The 27,605-nt window shown below is 36.8% G+C and overlaps 2 protein-coding genes across 6 annotated transcripts in view; both read right to left on the bottom strand.

Moving 5' to 3' along the window:
• LOC123869297 overlaps positions 1-5,152 on the bottom strand; it is a 39,724-nt gene extending 34,572 nt beyond the window's left edge. The window contains exons 1-2 of one of the 5 annotated variants that reach the window (XM_045912157.1): positions 5,000-5,152; positions 3,996-4,118 (exon numbers count right to left, since the gene is read on the bottom strand). Coding sequence is in view for 1 of the 5 variants with exons in the window: in XM_045912155.1 (XP_045768111.1) it covers positions 1,420-1,446 (27 nt within the window). In the remaining 4 variants the exon portion in view is untranslated. Of the gene's footprint in view, positions 1-1,419; positions 1,462-1,904; positions 1,942-2,840; positions 2,862-3,995; positions 4,119-4,999 lie in introns of those variants that run through there. The other 4 variants (XM_045912160.1, XM_045912159.1, XM_045912161.1 and 1 more) reach the window with 4 other exon arrangements.
• A 7,469-nt stretch (positions 5,153-12,621) lies between these two features.
• LOC123869299 (START domain-containing protein 10-like) overlaps positions 12,622-27,605 on the bottom strand; it is a 35,938-nt gene continuing 20,954 nt past the window's right edge. The window contains exons 2-6 of the mRNA XM_045912166.1: positions 25,743-25,890; positions 20,808-20,940; positions 15,520-15,636; positions 14,837-14,987; positions 12,622-13,128 (exon numbers count right to left, since the gene is read on the bottom strand). Coding sequence (XP_045768122.1) covers positions 12,769-13,128; positions 14,837-14,987; positions 15,520-15,636; positions 20,808-20,940; positions 25,743-25,890 — 909 coding nt within the window. The 3' untranslated portion in view covers positions 12,622-12,768. The remainder of the gene's footprint in view (positions 13,129-14,836; positions 14,988-15,519; positions 15,637-20,807; positions 20,941-25,742; positions 25,891-27,605) is intronic.

Below are 27,605 nucleotides of genomic sequence, written 5' to 3'. Positions count from 1 at the left end.
GCAAGAGTCCGTAAGACATAATACAGTGAAAATAAGCAAAATATACAATTTTTGCAGTTTCCACGTCAGTACCTGTCGAATTTTTCTAACAGTGTAAGCAGCAGAGCTGAGTTTACCATCAAGTGTTGATATGTGGGTGTTCCATAGAAGCTTTGCATCTAACGTTATACCGAGAAACACGGGGTTCTCCTTTATTTTCAACATATGATTATTTATCAATGAATTTATGTCATTTAAGGTCCTGGTATTGGGCAGTGTGAATTCAACACACTTAGATTTCTTTGCATTTGGAAGTAAATTGTTAGCAATAAATCAGAGAGTGACCTGTGATATGGCATTACATATAGTATACATTGTCAAAAATTATAATATTAAAGCTGTGCGTATTGCGTGAGGAATAGGTTGCAAGAGAGTTGCAACTTGCAGGGTTTGATGCATGCGCTATTGCCAGCAAACATGAGACATATTTTTATCTACAGGCAACGTCTGAGTAGGTAACGCATACGTCTAACGCAAGTTGAAATGTACCAGTGTATTTAGTTAGACCTATCGACAAGTTTGGAGTTGGGTGCAGTCTAAATGTGGCCCGTGTGTTTAGACTGTCAGTTTCTGTCAGTTTCACGTGTCGTCCCCCGCACTTCACCACCCCGCTTGCACAAATCGAGACAGCACGAAATTTTCAAGATTTCTGGGTGTAATTTCTGGTTTTCGTAGTTCCCACATAATTATAACAATATAAAATATATAACGATAATTTTTTTTACTACATAATATTCATTAAATTTTCTAGGTCTGTGGTTTTTCCAAATTTCATTAAATTGCTTCGTTGTCTAGAAAAACGAGCACAAAGTTGGGCCTTTTTTTAAAGAAAAATACAAATCTTTGAGCCCCTGTAATTTTAAAACTACATATTTTTAGAAAAATCTAAAACACCACAGACACAGATATTAGTTTCTAGACTATGTCTGCAAAATTTCATGGACTTTGGTTGCTTAATATTCAAATGAAATGGGAACTACGATTGTATGGAGTAAGTGACGAAGAGAGCTCTGTTAAAACTATAGTAAAACTGTAACTGGACGATTTCTGTACATTAATTTTATTTAAATAATGATGGAAGCTTTAATTAATTATTATCGCTATAAAAGATTAGGACCGATATGTGCAGATGTACCACAAAAATAATGGGCCTTGTAGCGTGGTACCCGTGGGAGATAAATGAAAACTAAAAAATGGTTTAAAACTTCAATATGGTAACCCTGCAAACAGCTGATCGTAGAAATGAACTCGCAACTTTTTTACTTAATATCTTGTAATTTGTAATCCAGAGTTTTTTCTTTAAAAACAAATAAGTAGCTTCACCACATCTATGCAAATAAAACAAGAATTTGCACCCAGTGGACAGATTTGTTTTCTTACCAAGATTTTTTTCATCACTTTCTCCATGGATATAATAAAGGAAAGTACTTAATAATTGTAAAGGATGTTCTTGCAAACTGACTAGCTCATGAACGTAGCTAATGAAACTAGAATACTTATCAGTTTTCGATTGCAATTACATTTATTTGATATTTCATATATTGATAAAAAACTTTGATTTTATCTTCTTTTTTTGTCTGTACCTATGAAATTATTTTTTTCTGAATACATTTTCACAGTAAAATTGCTTATCCGTACATCTCTGTGATCCACTTTTTGGTACTTACGCTTTTAGGACACAGTCGTAAGTTTTACTTATCTGCCTTTTGCTACTCTACATTTTGTCTTTCGCTGCTCTTTGTTTCGAAAAAAATAATGAGAGTGTTGGCGATAGGAACTATTGTGATTATCGCCTTGATTATAAATGAGTCTTTGGCATACTGACCAAAAATATTTCCATGCTAGGATCAAGTACGACTAGTTACTTAGTTGTTATGTGTTCTTTGACTACGGAGACGAGATCTGTTTCAAAAAAATATTAGTGTATAATGCAGGCGATCAAAGTAATAAGCGAAGTGGTGTTTTTTGTTCTAAGCCAAATGGTTAATTAATGGTAAAGGGAGGGGCTATTGCTAGTTTCTAAAATTCTACATCCGTTCAAGTGCGACTACCAAAAGCGCTACAGAGGAAGTTTTGTGTCAGGATTAAAAAGTTTACTTATTTTATGTCAAATAGTGATAAAGAAACTAGTGTTTTCGAGGTATTTGTAGGTGTACTTACTACATAGCTTTTCCCCGTGCCTTCGTTCGCGTGATTTGGTTTCTAAACTTATTATCTTAGTGGGCTAATTTTCGGTTCTATTTTTTGCCACTAAACTTGTTTTTAAATGGAAATAAATAAATAAATTACACGGTTGTATATAAAGTATTAAAGCAATTCCGCGCGGCCATGATTTGTTGAATTGATAGCTTGTTTCGAGTCTATATCTATTTGTGAATGGTATCTACCTAGTTTTTAGATAGTGTGCACAGGGTTGTTGTTTGTTTGAAAACATTTGTCTGAAATAAGTGTTTTTTTAAAACCGTTTTTTTTTCTTCAACCCGTCTCCAGGATACAAGCTATTTCTGTACCTAAATTCGTCAAGATTGAGCTAAAAGGATAGACCTTAAAAATATGACAGACAGTAAAACACACTTTGGATTTATAATATTAGTACGGATATGGATATATAAATAATAATTGCTTTCTCGTAAACGGCTCTAATGATTTGGATGAAATTTTTTATTTAGATAATGTTTTACTTTTCAAGTTTATTTAGATAAATGTCATCCTTCTAAGTTCTAACGGGAATTCAGGAAACTTGTGTAAAGGCAAGTCTAAAATTGACTGTGGATACTGTGAAATATCAAGTAGGTACTTACTCCGAAAGTCACTATCTATCGGAAAATTTGGGTAAAAGCTTTTAAGCCTGAAACACACGCAATGCGCGACGGATACTACACTGAACGTAATGCGTACGCGGACAGTTTATAAAATAAAATACAAAGAATTAGAATCACATCCAACTGCAACGCGGAACGCCGACGGATCGCGGCTGCAACGCGCGTTTCAGCCAAGCTTTAATGATATTTTATTAACCCCCGACCCAAAAAGAGGGGTGTTATAAGTTTGACGTGTGTATCTGTGTGCCTGTGTATCTGTGTATCTGTCTGTGGCATCGTAGCGCCTAAACGAATGAACCGATTTTAATTTACTTTTTTTGTTTGAAAGGTGGCTTGATCGAGAGTGTTCTTAGCTATAATCCAAAAAAATTGGTTCAGCCGTTTAAAAGTTATCTGCTATTTTCTAGTTTTCTTGTAGAAAAGAAGGTTAGATAACCCTTAGGTTCATAATATTCAAGTGTCAATTGACAAATGTCAAGCTGTCAAGTTGGACGTTGCCTTGATATACATAATTATTTATTTGAAAATGATTTGTCTGGGGTGTTGAAAATTTTTAATTTACACTTGTTTAAATTAATTTAGGACCTGTTGAATAGTTTTGGAGCTGTAGGATGGCACTCCTCAACCGATAACAGCAAATCAATAGCCATCAATATAATAGCTTCGTAAAAATAGACTTTTAACATCGATGTACTTTTAACCAATTTTAAACAACTAGTAAAGCGCAAATTAAGTACGTGCAGACATCGATGACGTGCAGTTGTTCGGTTGTTGTCTACTGATCGCCCCTGTGACGTTTGCGTCCACCACGCACCGGCATACCTACTCGAGCTGATACAATCTTTATACGCGGCTCATAGGATCTTGTTACCGCGAACTGACTAGGAAATCAAGATATGAGTGAAAAATTTAACTTCAGATGGTCTAAAGCCCTGGGCAAATCTCATCGCTTGAGCTCCTCTGATCTAGAGCCCCTCTGAAGTTGAAGTTCTATGGCCTTGAACACCTCCAGCCTTGAGCCTCTTTGACCTTGAGCCCCTCGGACCTTGAACCTTTCCAGCCTTGAGGTCCTCTGGCCTTGAACACCTCCGACCTTCAGTCCCTATGACCTTGAGCCGCTGGAAACTTTAGTACCTCCGTCCTTGAGCCGCTCTGACTTTGAGCCCTCCGTCCTTGAACCCCTAAGTCCTTGAGCCTCCTGACTTTGAGGCCCCCTGGCGTTGAGCTCCTCTGACCTTAAGGCCCAGCCTTGAACACCTCCGGAAATATAAAATTAAATATAAATTACGATTAATTTATGCAAATCCTTGATAAAATTTTTACCGAATTAAGTATATAAACTTGATGGCTTCGAGTTCAAGCCCTTTTGATCCACAACTAAGCACATTTTAATTAACACTTTGGATAAAACAACACAATTGTATTTATTAATTATTTTATTGCAGTAACCCGTGTCCAATTTAAATAATTAATATGGTCAGTGACATTACATCATTATTTTTTTAGTATTTTTAGGGTTCCGTAATTATATAAAGAAAACGCTAGTTTCGTTCTGTTCGTTCGTCTGCTGTCTATTTATATATATACATGAGCTTATTAGAATGTTTAAAAAAATATCACGACTAATGAGAATGAATATATACGACAAAATAATATGAGGTATGTAATATGTTATGATCTCATCTGATCAAACACTATGATAAAATATAAAATTCAATTTTTTTTCCGATAATTCTTTACCATAAAATAATACTTTACCATGAGTGTTTACTAGCTTAATTACGGAACACTACCTAACACTACCATAATATTATTATGCGTGTTCAAAAACACACTTTACGCACTTGATCATGTATTACCAGTTTATGTAATTAGATTAGCTATTTGAACAAATTTTCGAATAAAGTTTATTAATATATCCAAACTTTTTGTCAATTTATTTTTCATTCTCGTAGCCTCGATAGTTTTACATACTTAATTAAATGCTGTTATATTTAAGTATAGTATTTACTTTTATACATACTTTACTATTAATTATTTTACATTCACATATAATACTATGTACCTATTTGTATTTTATAAAAAATATTATAGTTAATATTAATAAAGACTTAAAGATATATTTTGAAAAATCTAACCTTTTTTCATACAAATAGAGAAGGAATCCAAAAAGGAACACTTCAGATTTTCAGGAACGTAGGATATCGGCGCGAAAACTGACAACTGCACGCTACGTTCGGAAACTAGTACGATAGAGCTCTACAACCTTTACAAGTAAACTAAAGCGATGATTCAGGGCATGTTCAGGGCATTATAAAAGAGAAAAGGCATTAGAAGATCAAAGCTATTAGATCCTACTTAGCTAACAAAGTTAAACCACGCGGTTTCACTTAAAGTTATTTATGTTTGCAACTAAAATATTTATGATAGCGACAGGATGATTTCAAACTGAATTTTGACTGCTTATTAATTTTATTTCTGTTATAAATTTTAAGAGGAATTGAGTACCTCCAAATTATCATTATCAATTGCTGGCTCACTCTCAACGGGTCACGGGTCTCCTCTCAGAATGAGAAAAGTTTGGCCAATAGTCTACCACGCTGGCCAAATTGGATCAGCGGTGCCCACATATTTTATCTTAAATATTTCGTGGGATTTGTTTTTTTTTTAATTAATTATAGGCAAGCGCTTGACCACAATCACGCATGATGGAAAGTGATGTGGTCTAAGATAGGACGCGTTTATTTAGAAAATGCCTAATCACTCTTATTTTGAAGATACCCGGGTCAGATGGCAGATGACGCATGATGAGGAGTGACGCAGAACGTTTCGTGCGTGTAGATGGATGTACGGAACGACATAAGGATGGAAACTCACCTCATGTTTTGCAGTTCGGTGGTAAAATGGTGAAGAGGGGACAAGATCAAAAAGTTTCTGTACACTCACTCCGAAATATTTCCTATAAAACACTGACAAGCCGGCGACCTTACGGAGGTGATCGAGACTTCGTTTCGCTAGCAAGGAGAGTCTTTGCCTATGAATCTCCTAGTTCAATTTTTCAGACATAAAATGTCACTGTGAAAAGGGAACAGTTGCCTTTAAAATAATAAGTACATATTACCTGTGCATTATCCTGGTCGTCTACTTATTATAGGTTAAGGTTAATGCCTAATAAATAAATATGTAAGTCGTGACAAATGAAACAACCAATACAATTGTAATAATAATATATTTGTCTGCTAACTGCATCAACAAATCGAACATGTTAACACGACTATAAACATTTTGTCTAACACACAACTCGCAGTAATACTTACTCACTTAACTATACAAGAGAATATAAATATAGCTAATAGAATATTATAAATCAGCACCTCCTTAGAAAAAAACAATGTTTTAAATGCCTGTGCAGATGTACACCACTATGATATGGAACACCCTCCTGAATTCCGTTTTCCGCTCCACCTATTAGATATATTATGGTACTTAAGAGGGCTCTCTCCGTCACTCGTTTCATACAATCGTAGTTCCAATTTCATTTGAATATTAAGTAACTAAAGTCCATGAAATTTTGCAGACATATTCTAGAAACTAATATCTATGTCTGTGGTTTTCCAGATTTCTGTTAAAATATTCGGTTTCATTTACATATAAATCTTTGAGCCCCTGTAATTTTAAAACTACATATTTTAAAAAAAATCCAAAACACCACAGGTACAGATATTATTAGTTTCTAAAATATGTCTGCAAAATTTTATGGACTTTGGTTGCTTAATATTCAAATGAAATTGGAACTACGATTATATGGAGTAAGTGACGGAGAGAGCCTTTTTAACTTCAAAATTAAACCGTCCATTGGTACCAGTAGGTACATAAGCATGATTTGCAGCTTTTCTGGATATTAAATGAAAAAGCTATGCTTTCTTAAAAACCATAACTTGTTGTGTAGGTACGTGTTATATACTACTTAAATTAATATTATGATTTGGAATTGCAGTCTCACTCGTGTATAATGAAAAAATGGTGCTAAAAATTAAAAGATTTCATAATTACTTTCTAAAAAAATATACTTTGGTTAATCTCAAAATTAACTAAGTTCGAGGCTCATTGCGGTAGCGCCGCAAGTGAGAAGTTGCTTTTTAAATACGTTTCTTGCAAAGTAAAGTGAACTTTGTCTCAACTACGTATTATATTACACTACGCGTGTACTAGTATGCGTTTACTGTATCCACCGAGCTCGTTCGACATTTATTTTTAATCCATTGATGGTTTTCTACGAAAAATTATGTTGATGTCACTCAGTGAAGTAGCATTGTCAAGTGAACTTGGTGGAATCAGTATTGATCACTAAGTTAGCGAGTTACCTCAAAGACTTTATTGTTGCTATTCTGCTATACTCGTAGTTTTTAGTAAGTATACAAAGTAACATTTTAGAAAAAAGCTGTTGTTGCGTTACTTCGCTTTAACTCTCCAGTCTGCACCAATATGCTTTGAGCCTAATATTACAGGGTTAATCATGGCCATAATTGAAGATGCAAATTAAATTATACAGTGAAACTCATAGGTACCACGTTTATTGCGACTTGCCCGTAATCAAGTTATTGGCTAGTAATTATTTAGATGTTTATGCATGGATTCCTGACGTTTATATCGCAGAAAATCAATCACGTACGACAATGTTGGAGTACATAATGCTACACCTACGTCTTTTTTGATATTATTATTTCTTTTGCACGTGTAAAGTGTACGTACAATTATTTCTACACTTTAGCTGGTGCCGGCGACTTCGTCCGCGTGGATTTAGGTTTCGGGAACTCTTGAATATTGCGCGATAAAAAGGTAGCTCTGCGTCCCTGGGATGTAAACTATCTCTGTCTGTACGTATAGTACGCGACAGGTCAAGATGGCAATCGGGGTATGAGGTGGGGGGGAATGCGCACACCCGCACGTCACCCGCGCTATCCCGCACCAGGTTAGCGCGAGGGCTGTGTGGGTGTGCGGGGCGTCCCCAACCCGATTGTCATCTCGACCTGTCGCATACTATACCTGTCAAAATCGGTTTAATAGATGGGCTGTGACAAACTAGCAGACAGACTCACTATCGGTACATAATAATTACCGTGTGCTGTGCGTTGCTCTATTAAGATTTGTCAGATTTAGCTGATTATAACGAATTAAAGCTTGTTGTCCTTTGAGTGAATGCTATCCTGCTTCTATTTAGATACTGCAGCGTTATTAGAAAGATCGAAAAAGCAGGTACCTACTAAGGAGGTCTGAAAGTTAAAATCTTTCAAAGTACCCATACATTTAAGGATTTTTATATAAATAAATTACATTTAGATTACATATAGTACGATAGATTAGACATAGTAAAAGTTAGATAATAACTTAATGATTTAATGATACGTAGATTAAAATACACGTAAGTATAAAGTATAGCAAAGGCACAAAGTCAACGTATCCGAGCTTAAGGAGAAATTATATTATGTATTATGGTAGACTGGGGAGAGATTATCTATTAGGTCACAAGTTTTATAGAATATCCATTATCTAATACCAATTTTATGTAGTTTATCGTCTAACAAGTCGTTGAAGAACTGTGTACAACCAAATTAACCCCATAAAGCTGACGATTGACTTATAATTTAGTGCCTCAATAGCTCAACCGGTAAAGGAGTGGACTGAAAACCGAAAGGGCGGTTCAAAACCACCCCCCCAACCCCCCCCCCCCCCCCCCCCCCCCCCCCTCCGCGTTGCTCTATTGTCGTATCTGCTCCTAGTACAATCCTGACGTTTAGTTGGAGAGGAAAGGGGAATATTTAACATGGCTAATATTCTTTCTTTTTTTTTTTTTTTAACGTAATATAACACCTGTTACAAAGTGAACAAAAAAAGTGAACAATAATGTAGCTAAGCTTCACAAACGTTATGTAAAACTCTCAGGCATGCAGGTTTCCTCACGGTGTTCTCCTTCACCGCTAAAACAAGTGATATTTAACTGCTAAAAATGCTCATAACTCCGAGAAGTTAGAAATGCATTCCCGGAATCGAACTTCTGCCCAAAATTCATTTTGATTTTCATCACGCCGTATTTTCGCCACGTAAAACAGCCTTTTGATGTCGCAAGCTTATTTCTGGTGTTTATATTTAGATATACTTAGCTAAATTAGAGGGCTCTCTCCGTCACTCGTTTCATACAATCGTAGTTCCAATTTCATTTGAATAACAAGCAACCAAAGTCCATGAAATTTTGCAGACATATTCTAGAAACTAATATCTATGTCTGTGGTTTTCCAGATTTCTGTTTAAATATTCGGTTTCAAAGTTACGCGGTCTTAAAAATTTTCATACAAATCTTTGAGCCCCTGTAATTTTAAAACTACATATTTTTAGAAAAATCTAAAACACCACAGACACAGATATTAGTTTCTAGAATATGTCTGCAAAATTTCATAGACTTTGGTTGCTTAATATTCAAATGAAATTGGAACTACGATTGTATGAAACGAGTGACGGAGAGAGCCCTGTTAACCCAAAGAAACAATAAAATTGCATTCAACATACGACGTAAGTAGGCATCTGACGCCAGTCTACCAGAGAGTTATAAAATTGTTTAAATAGAGATAGGTACGAGTGTAATACAATAAATATAATTAAAGGCTTACTTTAATCTTAAATCACAAGAATATTCCAATGGAATAGAATTTCTGACGCATTATTATACGTTTTACATAATAGGTAAATACATTTTTTATTTTATTTTCACAGTTTATCTTAAGTTTTATCATTTATCTTCATTAAGACAGGTTTCTTCGCTATTACAAATCATAACTAGATATGCTTAAATACATATTGGTAAGACTTTTTGTATTTCAACATTAAGTTTCGTACAAGTACTACCAATTTAATAAGTTACGCTGATGTACCTGTGCAGAAATTTTATTTTTGATGGCGCGAAAATATCTCAGCCAATCATTATAGTGCGCATTCTTTCACTATTGGTTTTTGCCTATATGCGCCATGTTTTGTATATGTCCGAATCATAAGCGAAATAGCACGAGTTTCTGTTATCGCAAAATAGCCCGAGTAGTCCAATATCCGTGATAGTGGTTATGACATTCCTACTTAGGCTTGTATGCTGTAAAGTGTAGAGTCTACAGCCCACGAAGTCTTAAAAATGTCAAGAAAATATTTTTTTTCACTAAAGTTTATTTTCTACGTCGCCACTTCGAGTCTGTTTCAACTTTTTAATCCGTTTCCAAGTTGCAAGTGGCAAGTAAACTAGCTAGGTACTTGCTACTTAAAAAACCTTGCATGCGAGGTCCAAGGGGCAAGCTACGAGAAACATGCAAGTAACTTGCAGTAGGTATGTCAAGAAGGAACTCTCTTTAATTTTTAACCGACTTCAAAAAAGGAGGAGGTTCTCAATTCGTCGGATTTTTTTCCAAGTAACAGTGAACCTTGAAAGAGTAAATTACGGAAACGATGAGCAAAAAACTACTCGATAATTGTAATGTTTTCATGCAGTATTCGAACGTAAAAAAGACTAAAGAATTGTCCAGAACTATTTAATGGGCATTTACATTGTACTAAGGCAATTTTTTTTGTACGGTCGGCTTTTTACGAAATTATTTTGGATTTATTAGGTATATCTAATAGGTAATATTTAAAGCGCGAAAGCATTAAACTTATTTGTACCTATTAAGCGATTATTTATTCAGTAAACTTGAAATATAGTAACGCAATAGTATTTCACTGATATTTTGATAATTATTATGATTGTTTTTGTAAAATGTTTTGTGTAAAAAGTGATCATAATAAATAAATTCAAATGATTCTCAAAAAAGGCTTTTTGACTTAGTAATTTTGTAGATTGGGTGATTGTAGAACGAACTCGAATTTTTCGATATGATCGAGAGCTATCTAGTTTATACAAGTGGACTTTAGCAACGAATTAAGATATGGGATGTCTTAAAATTAGGTTATCTGTAGACTTAAGAGTGAACACTGTTATCGAGGAATTTTAATTGTTAAGAGTACTTCAGAGGAAGAACGAGGTGATTTTAGTTTCATTACGTTTAAGTTTAAATCCTCACTAAATGATGACAGCAACTTCATCCGCATGGATTATGATTTTTAAAAATCTCACGGGAACTCTTTGATTTTCCAGGATAAAAGTAATCTATGCTCCAGGGCTCTCTGTATCAATTATAATACCTAGATCATGTTCGCAAATTCGCCTATGTGGATAAAAGTTTTTTCTAAATGTCGATTTTTCGGAACCATAGGTAACCAAAGGAATTGTTTTGTTAATTAGGTACATTTATATTAATTATAATAATAGAAACTTTCCTTGCAAAGTGCTCATCGACAATAATCCCTTTATTTATTCTTAATCTTTTAATTATGTGTTTAAATTAAGACTGAAAATATTTAAGTTTAACCTAATAAATCTATAACTTCGCCTATTTGCCATTAACACTTTCATGATATCAAGTATTAAGATATTGTATAAGTCCGGGAACTTTATGAATAAATATTAAAACTTATTAACAATTTACACTAAGAAACCTCTTACAAAATGCACTTACATTATTCAAGCTACTTCAACATCTTAGCCTATGAATTTTATATTATAAACTAATAAAATAACACTAACAACGTCTCTCTTTTGATATATCATTTTTATTTGATATCCTATAAGAAGCCTAGCTCTTTAATGATATTTTGCTTTAGAAATACTTTTCCAAGCCAAAAAATTTGTTTTCTGGCTTATATACCTTCCTTAAGTAATGCTAAATTATATTATTATCAGTAAAAACAATTAAATTTACTTTTACGTATATTTACACCAATACGTTTGCGAATTCTGCGACTCAATATTTTGACGAATAAGTCGAATTTATTTAGCTGAATGTATAGGTAATTAAAATGAATTTTACTAGCAAAATTTTACTAATAAAAGTCTTCTCTATTTTTGTACGATATAACCTAGAATTATTGTATCAGTTTTATGTTGTGTTCTTGTTGTGTTGTGTTACGTTATATAACACAGTAAGGCGGTATTCCGGCACTTCATCTGCTTGAGGAATTTTGGTTTTAATGCTCAACCGGTGGAAACGTCGGGATAACCAACCCTTATCTTGATTATATATTAGAAGAGAGCAACCCTTAGATGTAACAAACATAATATTGTGACATGTGATACAATTTACAAAATGAATATTTATCTTTGTCTCTTTCTTTTGTGGCTTAATAGGCACTGGACCGATTGAGATAAAGTTTTTGAGAACTGAGTGCTGGAGCGTATTTTCAAATTCCTGAAAGGCCGGCGACGCATTGGCGGTTCCTCTAGTGCTGCAAATGTTCATCGGCAGCGGTAATCACTGAACATCAGGTGAGGTCGCCTGCTCATTTTCTCGCGTTTTTTTTTTATTTAAAAAAAATTGTGCCACATATACCTAAGCTTTATCTGGAGACGCATCCATCCAGGAAAGTATCAGGGTGAAAATCACTGTGTAACATTATCGTATTTTAGACATTTAACACAATTCTGTAACTTTTCCTTTTTTTTTCTTTAATATCAAAAACTCTAGGTACTCTAACTTTTATCAAAATCGGTCCACATCTGCGGCGTGATTAGATAACTCAGTGATCATCACTGATTGAAAGCCATCAAGCTCATATTATGACATTCATTTATTTTTAATCCATTGAAGGTTCACTACGACATATTAGTAAGTACCTACTAGCAGCAATTCAGAACCATTGTCAAATGAGTTTGATGGCTTTCAATTAATGATGACCACTGAGTAAGCGAATCAACCCACTGTTCTATTACCTGCATCTTGACCTTACGAGAGCGTAACCATAATCAAATACGAGTTTCTTATAATAATTTAACTATCTAGTCTTCTCGTCCTCTGCTAAGACTGAATCGTCGATGGAATTTGAACGAAGATTTTCTCTTTTCATGTTTTTCTTCCGCTCCTTTGCCATCTACTAGATTATCAGCACTTTTGGCAACTTGGACGCTTTTTCTTCTATTCTTCATGGATTTAACTAATTTGTAGAACTTGCCTTTCTTCTTAGCAGGATCAAGGGTGAGATCTGACAACTCTTCTACTTCTACGCTGAATTCTGATGATATGTCACCTAAGTCTTCGACGCTGTGGCTTTCGGTTTCTTTGACTGGTACTTCTAGCTTACTCTTCGAAGTGTTTGGCTTCGGTTCTGGTGGTGGTGGTGGAGCGTCGGGGTCGACACACTGTGAAAAAATTAAAACTATTATTAATGTTTATATCATACTCAATTAATTTTAAAACGAAGACTTTGAAATACAGCCATCAAAGGAAAGGACCATCCTACATAACAGCCTGCAGATTTTATTATAAAGAGGAAAAGTTAGTAAGTTTTTTGTAAGAGGTAATCTTTGGCACTACTGAACCGATTTTGAAAATTCTTTCAATAGTAGACAGCTACATTGTTAGAGTAACATTGGCTATATTTTATTTCCGAAAAATAATTAGAGATCTCTACTAAAATTGTAATAAGTTACCCGTGCTAAACCGGGGTGGGTCGCATAGTTGTAATATTAAGTAACATAATATTATTTCATTGATGATTAAAAGATTTTAGCATAAAGCTACGTTATTGTATGTACATCGGGAGTCCGGTATAGATATTATTTTCGTCTTTATTGAGAACGAAGCTCTCAGAATGGGAAGAGTTTGACCACAGTCCACCACGCTGGGCAAGTGCGGATTGGCAGATTTCACACACCTTTAAGATAAAGATATTATGGATATCTCGCAGGCACACAGCTTTCCTCACATTGGTTTCCTTCACGATTAATAAAGCAAGTGAAATTAAATAGCTTAAAATTCCACTCGAAAAAGTTAGAGGTTTGAGGTTTCAAAAGAGGTCCGGAATCGAATCCGGAACCGCCGACCTCCCGAATAGGAGACCGCCATTTTAACCAGGACTAGGCCATCACCGCTTCTTACCACGTTAAAAGCTATATAAGTAGGCCTAGGCCTTTTAGGCTGTTTTGCACTTGGTCAAATCTCGTTTGATATAAAGTACTTAACGAATAAAACAAGGTTAGGGCGAGCTTCCTTAGAAAGCGTCTCTTTACTTATGCCATGGATCCCCTCTAAAATTATCACAGACTATTAATGAAATTACTGGATCTATTGTGGACCTATCATCTGTGGAAATATGAAATGACCCATAAAACAAAATGTCATTTCACAATAAAGAACCGCGTAAGAACAAAATATGAAATCATTTCCTTTGTGTTGAGCTTAAAATTTCAGCGAAGTAGAAAGTGACGTCTTTTATTATAAGTCTTCGATAAAATTTCTTTTGAAATAAATTATTGAGTACTTTGCCTTGACAAAACCACAATTATTAACTTTTCAACTGTTTCGAAATTTACGATCGAAACTTCAGTTACGTAATAAGTACCTACTTGACTGACAAGTGCTTAGGAGTTCAAAGTACCTAACTATGGCACTTTGTGTAATTAGGTTTGCTCTTTTCTCTAAAGTAATAAAGGTTTCCTTTCGGAGAGCGATTACTTCAAAAGGCTGATTGGAACTTTGAACATTGAGGAAATTTTGGGAGTTTGCAAAACCAATTTAGGTTTAATACCTATATACTCTGACCTTTTTCGATTGGTAGCTTATTTAGTGGTTTAAAATATTGTTACAAACTAATGGTGATGGAATTTTCTTCTCGGAAATTGCTTCATTAATTAAAAAAAAAATATATAAAAATTCAATCGGCTCTTTACTGTACAAACTACAACGTAAGTTTTTATATCATTTCCAGTAGTTAATAAGTGTATTTTAAGGGTTGGCTCCATAGGAAAACTGTAATAACGGTGAATACAATGACCATATTCCGGGTTAGAACTTAAAAGTAGAACCGTTTACGAATGAGCTTGTAATTGTATAAAAACAACAACTCACATCTTCAAGCTTAATCCGATAAGGCGGCACTTGTTCTGGGTTTCTCCAGGGCTTGAAGTAAGGAGTGTCAGTGAGAGCTTTCCAGCCTGGATACCGACGAGCTGCTGCATGCAGTTGCTGCACCAGGCGAGGAGCCAGCTGTGCTGTTACCCTAAAAATATCAATTGGTTTCGGGTTACTTTAAAGAATGTTGAAAAAAATACGCAGCAGTATAAAAAATATTAAAATTGGACTACATTTTCGGGGAGAAAAACGTTATCGCTTTTTGTATGAAAATTTACAACTAGAAGATCGTCTTAAGTTTTGCGTTCTTAGCGTTCTTATAACATTCATACTTCCATACTTAATGTTATAAATGCGAAAGTGTGTCTGTCTGTCTGTCTGCTACTTTTTCACGGCCCAACAGTTTAAACGATTCTGACGAAATTTGGTACAGGGTCAGCTTATATCCCGGGGACGAACATAGGCTACTTTTTATCCCGGAAATTACTTTTTCACGGCCCAACAGTTTAACCGATTCTGACAAAATTTGATACAGGGTCAGCTTATATCCCGGGGACGAACATAGGCTACTTTTTATCCCGGAAAATCAAACAGTTCCCGCGAGATCTTTAAAAACCTAAATCCACGCAGACGAAGTCGCGGGCATCCTCTAGTCCTGTATAATTCTTTGTCTTCCTTACCTATTGACCAACCAAGCAGGCAGAGCACCGCGCGGGTCGGAGCGGGACACGTAGCCCAACCAGCTGCCCGGCCCATCCCTCCTCCTTACCACAAAACCCGTCAGCAAGGACTGAGCTCTGTAACAAACACATAAGGACATAAGTATTCATTTAAAGGCTGATCACACCAATTGCGTACACGTGACACGTGCGTAGTGACCCCTAACCCACGGGGTTACGCATACGTCCACGCTTTACGCAAGCGGTGTGCCATGTTTCATACAGTTCCATACATTACAGCGCAATGGTACGCGCTACGTCTACGTTTACGCAACGCTAACGCAGCACACTAGCTGCGTTAGCGTTGCGTATGTATACCATACTAGATGATACTCGCGAGTCGCGACTTCGATCGCGTGGGATTTAGATTTTTGGAATACCGTGGTAATTCTTTGATTCTCTGTCACAAAAGTATATTATGTCGGTCTCTACTAAGTATATCAACTATCTCTGTGAAGATGCCCACAACTTTATCCATGTGTATTAAAGTTTTTTTTTAAATCAAATGGAAACTCTTTGATTTTTCTGCGACCAAATGTAGAGCCATATGCCCTTCCCTGAGATGCAATTTCTCCACTCTGTACCAAATTTCGTCACTCGCATTCTTTACACTCATTATTAAAAAAAAGAAGAATGTTTTCGCTTTGGTGTGAGTTTAAAATAAGATTGTTAACGGAATGAAGAAGGAGAATTTGCACGAGATAGAATAGCGCAAAACAGAGCATAAACACCGCAGTATCGTATTTCAAGTGTTTCAAAGCATCGTAAACTCGAAAATTGGCTATTTTGACAGCTCCCAATATTCGCTGCGAAATGGATGAACGTAGTGAACTGGCAAAAACTATCGACGATTTTGCAGTAAATATCTTATAACTACCTGATGCCCACAGCTTCGCCCGCGTGGATTGGTCAGATCCCCTGCAGCATCAGGATTGAAGAGGTGGAATCCAAATTTTTTATGAAACAATGTCGTAAAGTTCCTCTATCGATTAAAAAAGAAATGAAGCAAATCGGTTCAGAAATCTCGGAGATTTCAGTGTACATAGGTAGAAAAACACAACTCCCTTTTTGAAAGTCGGTTAAAAAGTAGCCTATGTTTACACCCTGGTCAATTCTCTACTTGTATGTGAAAATCCCGTTAAAATCGGTTCAGCCGTTCCGAAGATTAGCCTTTTCAAACAGACAGACAGACAGACAATAGAAACGTGTGATTCAGTTTGGTATCGTTCAAATAACCATATTACCTTAATATGTGGTACTTATTTCGAAATTACAGACAGACACTCCAATTTTATTTATTAGTATAGATATGTACTTAATGGTAATCGTCTGAAAAGTGGATACTTAAGTTCGAAACTTCTACATTTAACAATTATAATCAGTGCTCTAAACTGACCTAAATATTCTGCTCGCGTTCGTCATAAATCAAAAATGAGTTAGTTATCAATAAGTTTATTTCTTGGAAACCATATTGTAATGGAAATATAGCTTAAAGGAATAAGGGTCATCGCCCACAGCGACTTTTTGTATAGCAATACAGCCGCGCGTATCTTGAACCATGATCAACCCGTCGCCGCACCGGCTTACTACTGAGCACGGGTCTCCTTTCAGATCGAGAACGGTTTTAGGCCATAATCCGCCATTCTGGCCAAGTAAGGATTAGCAGACTTCACACAACTTTAAATAAATTGGAGAACCCTCAGCCATGCAGGTTTCCTCAAGATGTTTTCTTTCACCGATAAAGCAAGTGATATTTAATTGCTTAAAACGCACATAACTCCAAAAAAGAGGTGTTAACCTCTTGTATAAGAGGCGGACGTCTTTTAACCACTAGACAAAAAGTTACGGTGAGCGATCTCCCCAAGATTGAATAATAAAGATAGAATTTTCCGACTTAAAACAAGTTTGGTTAACGAGTTCAAGGACCAAGAGAAGACGGATTACATTTAAAAGCAATTAGCCTTTTACGGGGAACTTCTTTCGCTCGGTTTAAGCTATTTACGAAAAGATCCAATTATAACTTGCTAGCAACAAAAACAATGGCAAACTTCTTACATCCTGAACTCATGAGACATCAATTCATGTTTGAGATATAATTTATGGAACAAACTTTTTAAAATTGGTTTAGGTCTGGGTGTTTTCTCTGGGGTGATATATCGGACAATGGAATTTTGGCCATTGAAGTAATATAAGCAAGTTTTTTTATATAATTATACTTATAGGTATAGGCTTGCGCTTGGCTGCAATCATACCAAAGCGATGATGCAGCCTAAAGTCTACCTTGCCCAGAGCGTCTGCCCAGAAGTTGCCTATGGACTCTTTAGAAGGTAGGCCAATATTATAGCTAGCGGGAGAAACAGAAGCTGGAAGGAAATTCCATATTCTAGCAGTGTGTAGGTACATATTAGAAACGAGAAAGCAATTCGCTTCGTACGAATCCGTGGGATTTTGAATATGTGCCCTACATCTAAGTCCTGAACCCCTACATATAGTACAATTACTTGTATAAGATAAAATTTAGAAAAAACACGACCCTCCTGGCAAGAAAACCAACTAAAAAGTAAAAATTTCATGTTTGGAAATGTCACCACATAGCCATTATTTTATTTTTAATTATTTACAGCTAGAATCACTCGATATGATGTTATAAATCTAACGATACCCCTCATCCAAGTCTGTTTAGGCATTTAGAAGTTATGGCGGAATAAATAAACTCTCATACGAGTAGGAACATACATACATACATACACCCTACATGAACCCTGAAAATATTGCACCCGTTTTATAGAGTAGTCGTGTAATAATATCCTCAATTATGATCATTGTAGTTTATTTTGGTTTCCATGTTTTTTCAAGCTTGCAGTTCGTAAAACGGTCTAATGATTCTAGTTTATTTTTCGTATATAAATAAACTGAAATAAGTAATTCTTATTATTTCACGAACTCTATTATGTAATGTCCGCTAGTATTGTCATTCGCGACGGTGACCGCGGTATGAGTCATTATTTACATTTTTTACACCAAAAAAGAGATAATAAGTTCCGTATTGAAGAGAGAAGGTTAATTTGCCGGCTTTTCTTTGTCTCGAATTTAACTTACATGCGTAAAAAGTCGTTCATTGTATAGTGCGCGACAGGTTGAGATGGCAACCGGGGTGGGGACTGTTGACGCCCCGCACACCCGCACAGCCCCGCGCGAATACGCTGCGGGTGACGTGCGCGTGTGCGGGGCGTCCCCCATCTCACACCCCGATTGCCATCTCAACCTGTCGCGCCAATTAATAAACAATCGCTATACAAAACTTCACATCATTTTATTACTACAGTCCAAGACCCAATTTCCCCGGACCCTATTCCCGGACCCTATTTCTTATATTATAACGGATAGGCCGTGAAAAGCGAACAACCAGACCGACAGATAGACACACTTTCACATTTATAATATTAGTAGGGATTGTTCTGTCGAAAAACCAATGCAAGTATGAGTTTTTGAATGTAATTTAACATGTCAATCTTTTTGTATTATGTTCCTGTGTAAAAAGCTTCAGCGATTATTGCCAAGGCCGTGACGAGTTGACGCAAGCCTTATCAGCTTATCATTGGAGTGGAGTGGTGTGTCCGACTGTCATCATAGAATAGAATAAATTTTGCATGCACATTGTCTAGTTTTTTCTAGAAATTATAATATTACTGCGATCATATTGTGGTACTAGCTGATGCCCGCAGCTTCGCCCGCGTGGATTGGTCAGATCCCCTGCAGCATCAAGATTGAGGAGTTGGACTCCAAATTTTTTATGAAACAATGTCGCAAAGTTCCTCTATCGATTAAAAAAGAAATGACGCAAATCAGTTCAGAAATCTCGGAGATTTCGATGTACATAGGTAGAAAAACACAACTCCCTTCTTGAAAGTCGGTTAAAAAAGGAGCCTATGTTACACCCTGGTCAATCCTCTACTTGTATGTGAAAATCCCGTTAAAATCGGTTCAGCCGTTCCGAAGATTAGCCTTTTCAAACAGACAGACAGACAGACAGACAGACAGACAGACAGACAGACAGACAGACAGACAGACAGACAAAAATTTTAAAAACGTGTGATTCAGTTATAGTATCGTTCAAATAACCATATGACCCTAATATGTGGTAGTTATTTCGAAATTACAGACAGACACTCCAATTTTATTTATTAGTATAGGTTGAGTGGACCTAATTAGCATGTTACCTTATGTTAACTGAATGATTTCTTGGTTTGATGATAACTTGGAATTATTTCGAAAACAAGTGGTGCGTAAAATACTATGACAACGCTTTCGTGTAATCAAAGAGTTATACTAGCACCCCCCAGTAAACTTGAAGTCTTGGATACAACTTTATCAACTACCCACTGTACAGAACCGGAACCGATATTTTGTAAAAAAGTAATATAAAAGTAATTTGAATTTCCAAGTAATATTTACCTAACTTTGCTCCGAGTTCGCAATACGAATATTATTTAATTCCTATTCAGCGTTACAGACTTAGCAAAATTAGATAAATAAAAGTTTATTTAGCTCAATAGAACATACAAGAAAACAAAAAAATATAATTGTATACCTACAGTAGATGTTAAAAGCTACAAAAAACTAAACTTTAGAACCAGGCGTTACTTTGCGCAAAATGCAATCTGCTTTCTGAACCCAGTGCACGGTGGTAGAGTCTTGCATAGTGCTTGCAAATCTAAAGTGGTACTAATCCGCCAAATCAAACAAATCTGTACGATACAACGTGAATTTTGAATTTTGAATTTCGACCAATTTGCTCTTCCAGCTTGTTTAGTAATAGGATTGTTGTTCCTTGTTAGCTTGTTACTCTCCGAGGGACAAAATCCGTAACGAGGAAATCCGTAGGAGAACCAGAGTGACGGTAGCTTAACGAATTAGCCAGCTGAAGTGCCAGTGGCCACGTCTGCCGCAAAACTGATGGCCGCTGTGGCAGACGTGTTCTGGAGTGGAGACCGCGTATCACCAAGTGTGGGACGACCTCCAACCCGCAGCTGGACTGACGACCTAGCGGGAAGTGGATGGATGAGGAAGGCGGAGGATCGTGTATGGTGGCGCGCTCATGGGAAGGCGTATGTCAAGCAATGGATGCAAACAGGCTGATTGATTGATTGAAGTTTGTTATTCCTTTTGAAATATTTTTTTTGATTTTTTGATATGAACTTTATTTTTATTGTTATTTATTTGTACCAGAAAGTTGTAACTTTACTTACCTGACGTAGCCCTTCCGAGGCGGGTAGTCCTTGTGGAAGACGGAGTGGTTGAGGATCATCTTCTCCTCGCCCGTGTCCAGCCAGGAGCGCTGCAGCACGAAGTCGCGGTTCTTGAGCGGTGCCGGACACGACACTGGAAGTATTACGACATTATTATTTAAGTATCACTCAGACCCCTGATAGCCCGCCTCTTATTCGGGATATCAGGGGTTCGCTGATACGCTCCTAGAGGGGCGTGCCCGGGATCGAACCCCTGATACGTGTACGTATAACTACGAAATGTTAGAACATTTCGTAGTTATACGTACGTTTTAACAACACCTAGTATTCCTTGTCTGCATTTTAAAAGAAACTTCTTTCCAGCTTTTTACAGAGAGTGTGCGTTCATGAGTCAGTCAGGACTTTTCTGATGTGGATAACGGGACCACGATAATAACATAATTATCTGTACAGAAGCTCCGAAAAATAGAGAGTCAAACTCACTATAGCTTAGAATAAGAGACTTAATAGAGATAAAGTATACATTCATGGTGAATATTTCAATAAACTCCGTTCAGCAGTGTTGTAAGTCCAAAAATAGCTGTTTCCCTCAAAGAACAAAATCCTATAAGTAATAAACATGTGCAGAGAAAAATTTTTCCTCAACGTATTCGGGTCAAAAAGCCTGCAGGCTGGATCCGCAATACAATTTATAAAGTGCACTGAGCGTGCAACGGAACGTTGCGTTCACTACCCGCCCAGTTTATTAAACCATATCTAATTTAGAAAACTACGAATAAAAAATGCAAATGTTAACCATGCGTAAATAAATGTCATTTAATATGGACGGGTGAACCTTGGGAAAACTTCGTGATTTGATGATCTCCATATAATTTTAGCAATGACCTTTTCAGTATCTGCATGAAGTGAATTAGCTTTAGTGCGCTTCCCACCACTTTACATACGAACGTAGTTTGGTTGTCATTTGAATATTAACCAATCAAACTCAATGAAATTTTCAGACACACAAAATAACTGTGTAAGTAACAGCGGCTCAAAGATTTCAACGTGGCTAGAGGTTTTCTTGGGAAAACATTAGTGTTCTTTATTACTCGTCCCACATTAGTACCCTCCAAATTAGGAAGGCAAATAACTCTCAGTAAGAACAATAACGAGTATAAAATAGACGGGGATAATTTTAAAATCGGTTAAGTGCGAGTCAGACTCGTACACGAAGAGTTCCATGCCACCGTGTAAGAAATAACACTTTTCATTTTATTTTAATTTACATGGCAGCCATTTTGACATTTTCATTATTTGTTGTTATAGCGGCAATAGAAACACACATTCTGTGAAAACTTCGATCTACCTATTAACTGTTTACGAGATACAGCATGCTGACAGACAGACGGACGGACGGACTGACAGCGCAGGCCTAGTAATAGGGACCCATTGACAGCCTTCGAGTATGTAACCTGAATTTTATTCCATCAAATCAAAGACAATCTCCGGAGAAAAACGAGCGCGCATGGCTTACCTATTTAATGCTGACCTCAAACTCTTATAATACTCCATTATTGTCATATTAACCCACATAATTCAATACAGAGGAACACTCCAGACGAATGAGATTAATATGAAAGAATCAATCTTCTCTTAACCAACCCTCTGATGAAATTCAAGATGATATTATGGCGTGACCGACACAATAAAGTCTCTGTTTATTTTCCTAACAAAAGATTAATCAAAACTTTACCTACCTATTATTTAGCAAGGGTCTGTGTATTATTCTGAATACGTTATATTTAAAGGAGTAACCAATATCCTACCGGTAAAGATAGGTAAAATTCAGAATAAGAAGTAGGTACATTTCTCTTATACTTATTTCGCTTTCAAAGTGTTTGTACGTAACTCTACTACTTCAATCTAGAGTTGCTTAATAACTTAATGCTTAACTTAATTCTTAGTGGGAATTTTACGTTATAGAAAACCTACGAACATGCAGTTGTCGTTACTTTGGTACAAAAATTGCAATTACAAATTACTATCCAATATCTAGGTCGCTGTTATTACTCTATTTTAACTTCATCTTCATCTACTATGACATATTCATCTACTACTACTGTTGAAATAACAATATCAGGCAATTTTTACAAAGAAAAGGTAATAGACGGCTAGTACTTTTAGAAAATCAGTACTAACTTATAATACTAGGCTACCTATTTCCTGCTTCGAGAGCGAACAAATTGAAAATTATGCAACCGGGACACCAAGCGCTGGCATGTGCATTATTATAACGTATGGAATATGTACGAGACTTTAAAATACTTACTCAAAAACACATTACAGAGGAATTCATTCAATATCTTGCGGTTAGTACTTATGTAGTTTGTATAGATATTCGAATCAGTTAAGTTTCGAATTTATGAAAAACGCTGTTTCTAATACATATTTTATGAACCGGATAATCCATCAAATTATTTGGATTAATCGAATTATTTGACTCAGAAAGGGCCCTTTGATCACTGAGTAGAGCTATATAAAATTTTATCCATACCTATAAAATAGGGTTAGGTAGACCTACCTTTGGGGTAGGTATGTCGTATGCTTTTCCATATTTAGATCACACTTTACACACGAGCAATTTGAGGCCTTTTATATATATTTATCATCATGATTAACCCATTACCGGCTCACTACAGAAGGTTTGGCCATACTCTACCACGCTGGCTATATGTGGATTGGCAGTCTTCACATACCTTTGGGTACATTATGAGAACTGGCAGGCATGCAGGTTTCCTCACGGTGTTTTCACCGCTGTACATAGCTCCGAAAAGTTAAAGGTGCATGCCCGAACCCAATACCCCCCGACTCGGAGGTGACGTCTTAACCACTAGGCTATCACCGCTTTTTAAATTTTATTTATTTATATGTAATGAACAGCGTTACAGTTTATACTAAGAGAAATTTTGTGACATTACTTTCGATTTTCTCCTACCAAAAGCATTTTCTCTCAAAAGGGACAATTTTTCGGTCTAGAATTTCGCAGTTTTTCAATCCGGTAGTTATCGGCAAAGGAAATTTCTCCCTTTTGAAAGGAATTAATGCTTTAGGAAGGAGAACGGAGAAGTAATGCTTTAGGAGAAGGAAAATAATTACTCCCTTGGTAGCTTTAACTCGTGATCTTGTCCACGTACCTACGTCAGTTAATTTATTCCATAGAAACCAATTTATCGAGATAAAACAAAATTACTAAAATAGACTTTTCCAAATGTTAGCACGGTATACAAACTTGGAAAAGACAATTGTTTGTCGAGGCGACCCGGTAGCGACATAGGTTTGATCAAATATTTGCGGGGGGCGATAACTTCAGTGTGGCGATAGAATGGAAAGCTTTATTTATGGGACGCGGGCCCGTTTCGGTCAGAATGACTTTAGAGCTTTATATTTATTGTAGGGCTCGATTGAATTTGCCGTGCGAAATGAATGACAAAGGTAAAATATTAAAAGAACTAACCCTAGCGCTCCCCAGCGCTTTGCCAAAGATTTGTGGAAATTTTTGACACCACACATTTTAACAGGAATTTGAAAATCACAGACGCATCAGTTTCTAGAACGGATCTAGCATCAGCGTGCTGCAATGACATCTATAAAATGTCATTGTGCAGCACGCTGGCCAAGTGTAGATCGGCAGACTTCACTCACTTTTTGAGAACCTTATCACAGTTCACGACAGTTAGGGAACTTCTAACTAATCATCGAGACTTCGACATCGCTAGCAGGCATTAAATGTTAGTACATTTGACGGAGGTAGCCCTAAGGTAGCCTTATTTTTTTATGATTTCACGGCACCATAGCCTAATATTTGACATATCGTCGATTTAGGGCCAAACCGAGAGTTCCCGTACTCTAGTTCACTCTAACCTTATGGAGAACTCTCAAGTATGCAGCTTTCCTCACGACGTTTTCCTTCACCGTTAAAGGAAGTGATACTTAATTGCTTAGAAACGGGGGATCGAACCCCCGACATCCCGACTAGAAGGTCGACGTCTTAGCAACTAGGCTAACACCCCTTTTACCTGAAACCCCTACGAGGAGATCTTACGAGATGGCTCAAAGCAATTCATCAATCAAAACTTCCTTAATTACGATGTTATTAGCAAAGTTTTGATCGATGCAACTATCACGTGTCCTTCCTTTAATTAATTCTTGCTGGAGAACCTACGCTAGTTTTACTCAATGATGGAGTTACTGAGGTAGAAATATAACCGTCCCGTAACGTTCTTCGAAAAGTGATTTTTTCGTAGTCATACTATTTTACAATTAGCTCGTAGTATTCATTTAATTAATATACCTACTCGTAGTATTTCATCAAGATGTACTTTTAACAACGTTTTGAATGACTCTCACTTTAAATACAATTTTAGTTTAGTAGTATTTAAGTTTGTATGAAGGTTCCGTAAAATACTGTTTCTTTATAATCATTAATCAACACAGATCCCAAATGCTAAGCTTTTTTATAAGCAACTTTTTTATACACTTTATTGCCCTCTGAATAAGGGACACAAGTGTTGAAACATTTGTGTCCCTAAACTGTGGGCGGATGTTGGTATAACGAGAAGTTAGAAAAGGGTTTTGATTTGATTTTTCTAGACAGTTTGTTCTTCTAAACATAACGTAAAGTCTTTTTTTTTTGTACAACACGTCGAGCATGGCTAAGGTTTGGAATACTCTTCCGCGATCAGTGTTTCCTACCAATTACAATCCGGGTATCTTTAAAACAAGAGTGAATAGGCACCTTCTAGGTAAACGCGTCCCATCTTAGACCACATCATCACTTTCCATCAGGTGTGATTGTGGTCAAGCGCTAACATATAGTGAATAAAAAAAAAAAGAGCAACGGATCTAACTCGTCGCTGGAGAGTAGAGACAGACACGGCCGCGGGAGATACGTACTGGCGTAGTATCCCACGTCGTTGTTGACGTTGATGTGTCCAGCGTCCTCTGCAGCCAGCATGTGCGTGTCCCACACGGAGCGGTACTCCGGGTCGTGCAACACGTCGTACAACGCGTCCGGCTCCACGTCCTCAAACTCTGCGACCACCTGACGAAAAGGAAAACTTTTAAGTGCCATTGACAAACCCAATTATAATACTCTAAAGTTTTCTGAGTGCTTTCTCCATCCCTCTTCGTCCTTTATGTTGTCCCAGGATATTCTTAGTTCTTACTCTACATACAACGCAAAGACGGTCAAAAAAGAGCTTCGATAGCTCAACGGTTGAGGAGCGGACTGAATTCAGAAAGATCGGCGGTTCAAACCCCACCCATTGCACTATTGTCGTACCCACTCCTGGCACAAGCTTTACGCTTAATTGGAGGGGAAAGGGGAGTATCAGTCATGATTAGCGTGGCTAATATTCTTTTCAAAATAAGAAATATACCTTAGGGGACTTGACCGTGGCGCATACTGTGTTTGAGCTGTGCTTGCAATTTTGTACGTTCGGACTACTGCACAAAAGTACGCTATTTTCGTATAAATGCACCTGTCACTCCTGTCAATGCAGGTTTAAAATTTCCTAGGAATATTATAAAGGAACTCTTTAATTTTATGGTATAAAAATCTCTCTCTCTCTCTCCAGATCATTAACTGTAAGTATAGGTATTCTTTAAAAAATCACGTCAATCCATCGCTCAATTGCGGAGTGATTAAAGAACAAACCAACCAACAAACACACCTTGTTTTGTTAAATTGTTGCCAGACGTTACTTTTACTTCATTTTACTCCTTGTTAAAACCCGCTGCAAACATGTATACTGCAAATGTTAGTACAAAAACAATAAAGTAAAACAAGCTGTACTTTATTCTCTACACTTTAAACGTAGAAAACACATTTAGTCCCAAATGAGTGAGGGTATCCTGCAGTGGTGAACATAAAACAAAAACTTTGCGCAGTGTGTACCGTACCATAATTTGTCATACCCTTGTGATTTGTGCCAATAGGGGGTGGGAAAACCTTAAAAGCCCGGAGTGGTGTTTATGTGTATAAAGCATAAGGTTGACCACAGTTTGGATGCGAATTTGTGTCGTACGTAAACATATGAAGAGGTACCTACTGGTCGTACGAATCAATCAATCAATCAGCCGATTTACATCCACTGCTGGACATAGGCCTTCAACAAGTTCGGATCGTTTTGATCGTCGAAATTACTCGTATACGTAATTAATACGACTAACTTGCACCCAGTCTGCGCGCTCCCAATTTCCATAATAGTTGGAAGGTCGGGAAAATTCGCAGGTGTTCGTACGAGTCAAATTCGTACGAAAGCGAATCCAAAGTGCGGTCAGTGTGTGACGGACATTAACAAGCACGGTACCCCAAACCAGGCTGGACTTACTTGGTTACATAACCCGAGAAATATAGCTACGGTGGCCTTATAGTTACCATATTCGTGGGTAAATACTAGTTAAATAGATTAGGTACGAATATTAATTTTCCACGATGATCAATTTAATATGACGATGGTCGTAATACAGAAAACACGGAAAAATACGCTTATGGCGACACTGGCACCTCAACCACCTTATGCGGGTCTCACAATGCCTGGTGCTCTACCACAGGCTCTACGCCGTAGACCCTACGGGAAAAAGTCTAAAATGCGTGTCTGCTATATCAGCTTTTTTCAATACTGTGCGATTTGCATATGTGCTTCGTATGAGATTTTACATCACACCAACGTGACGTAGATAAAATTCGAGCGTCGAAACACTTCAGGGTTAAGGTAAAATTGACCCAAACAGCCTCGTTTTTAAGTTCAAGTT

The sequence above is a fragment of the Maniola jurtina genome, chromosome 11, assembly GCF_905333055.1.
Source record: "Maniola jurtina chromosome 11, ilManJurt1.1, whole genome shotgun sequence".
In the NCBI taxonomy this organism is placed as follows: domain Eukaryota; kingdom Metazoa; phylum Arthropoda; class Insecta; order Lepidoptera; family Nymphalidae; genus Maniola; species Maniola jurtina.
The sequence above is the reverse complement of the archived record's forward strand: the minus strand, read 5'-3'. Positions and strand labels throughout refer to the sequence as shown.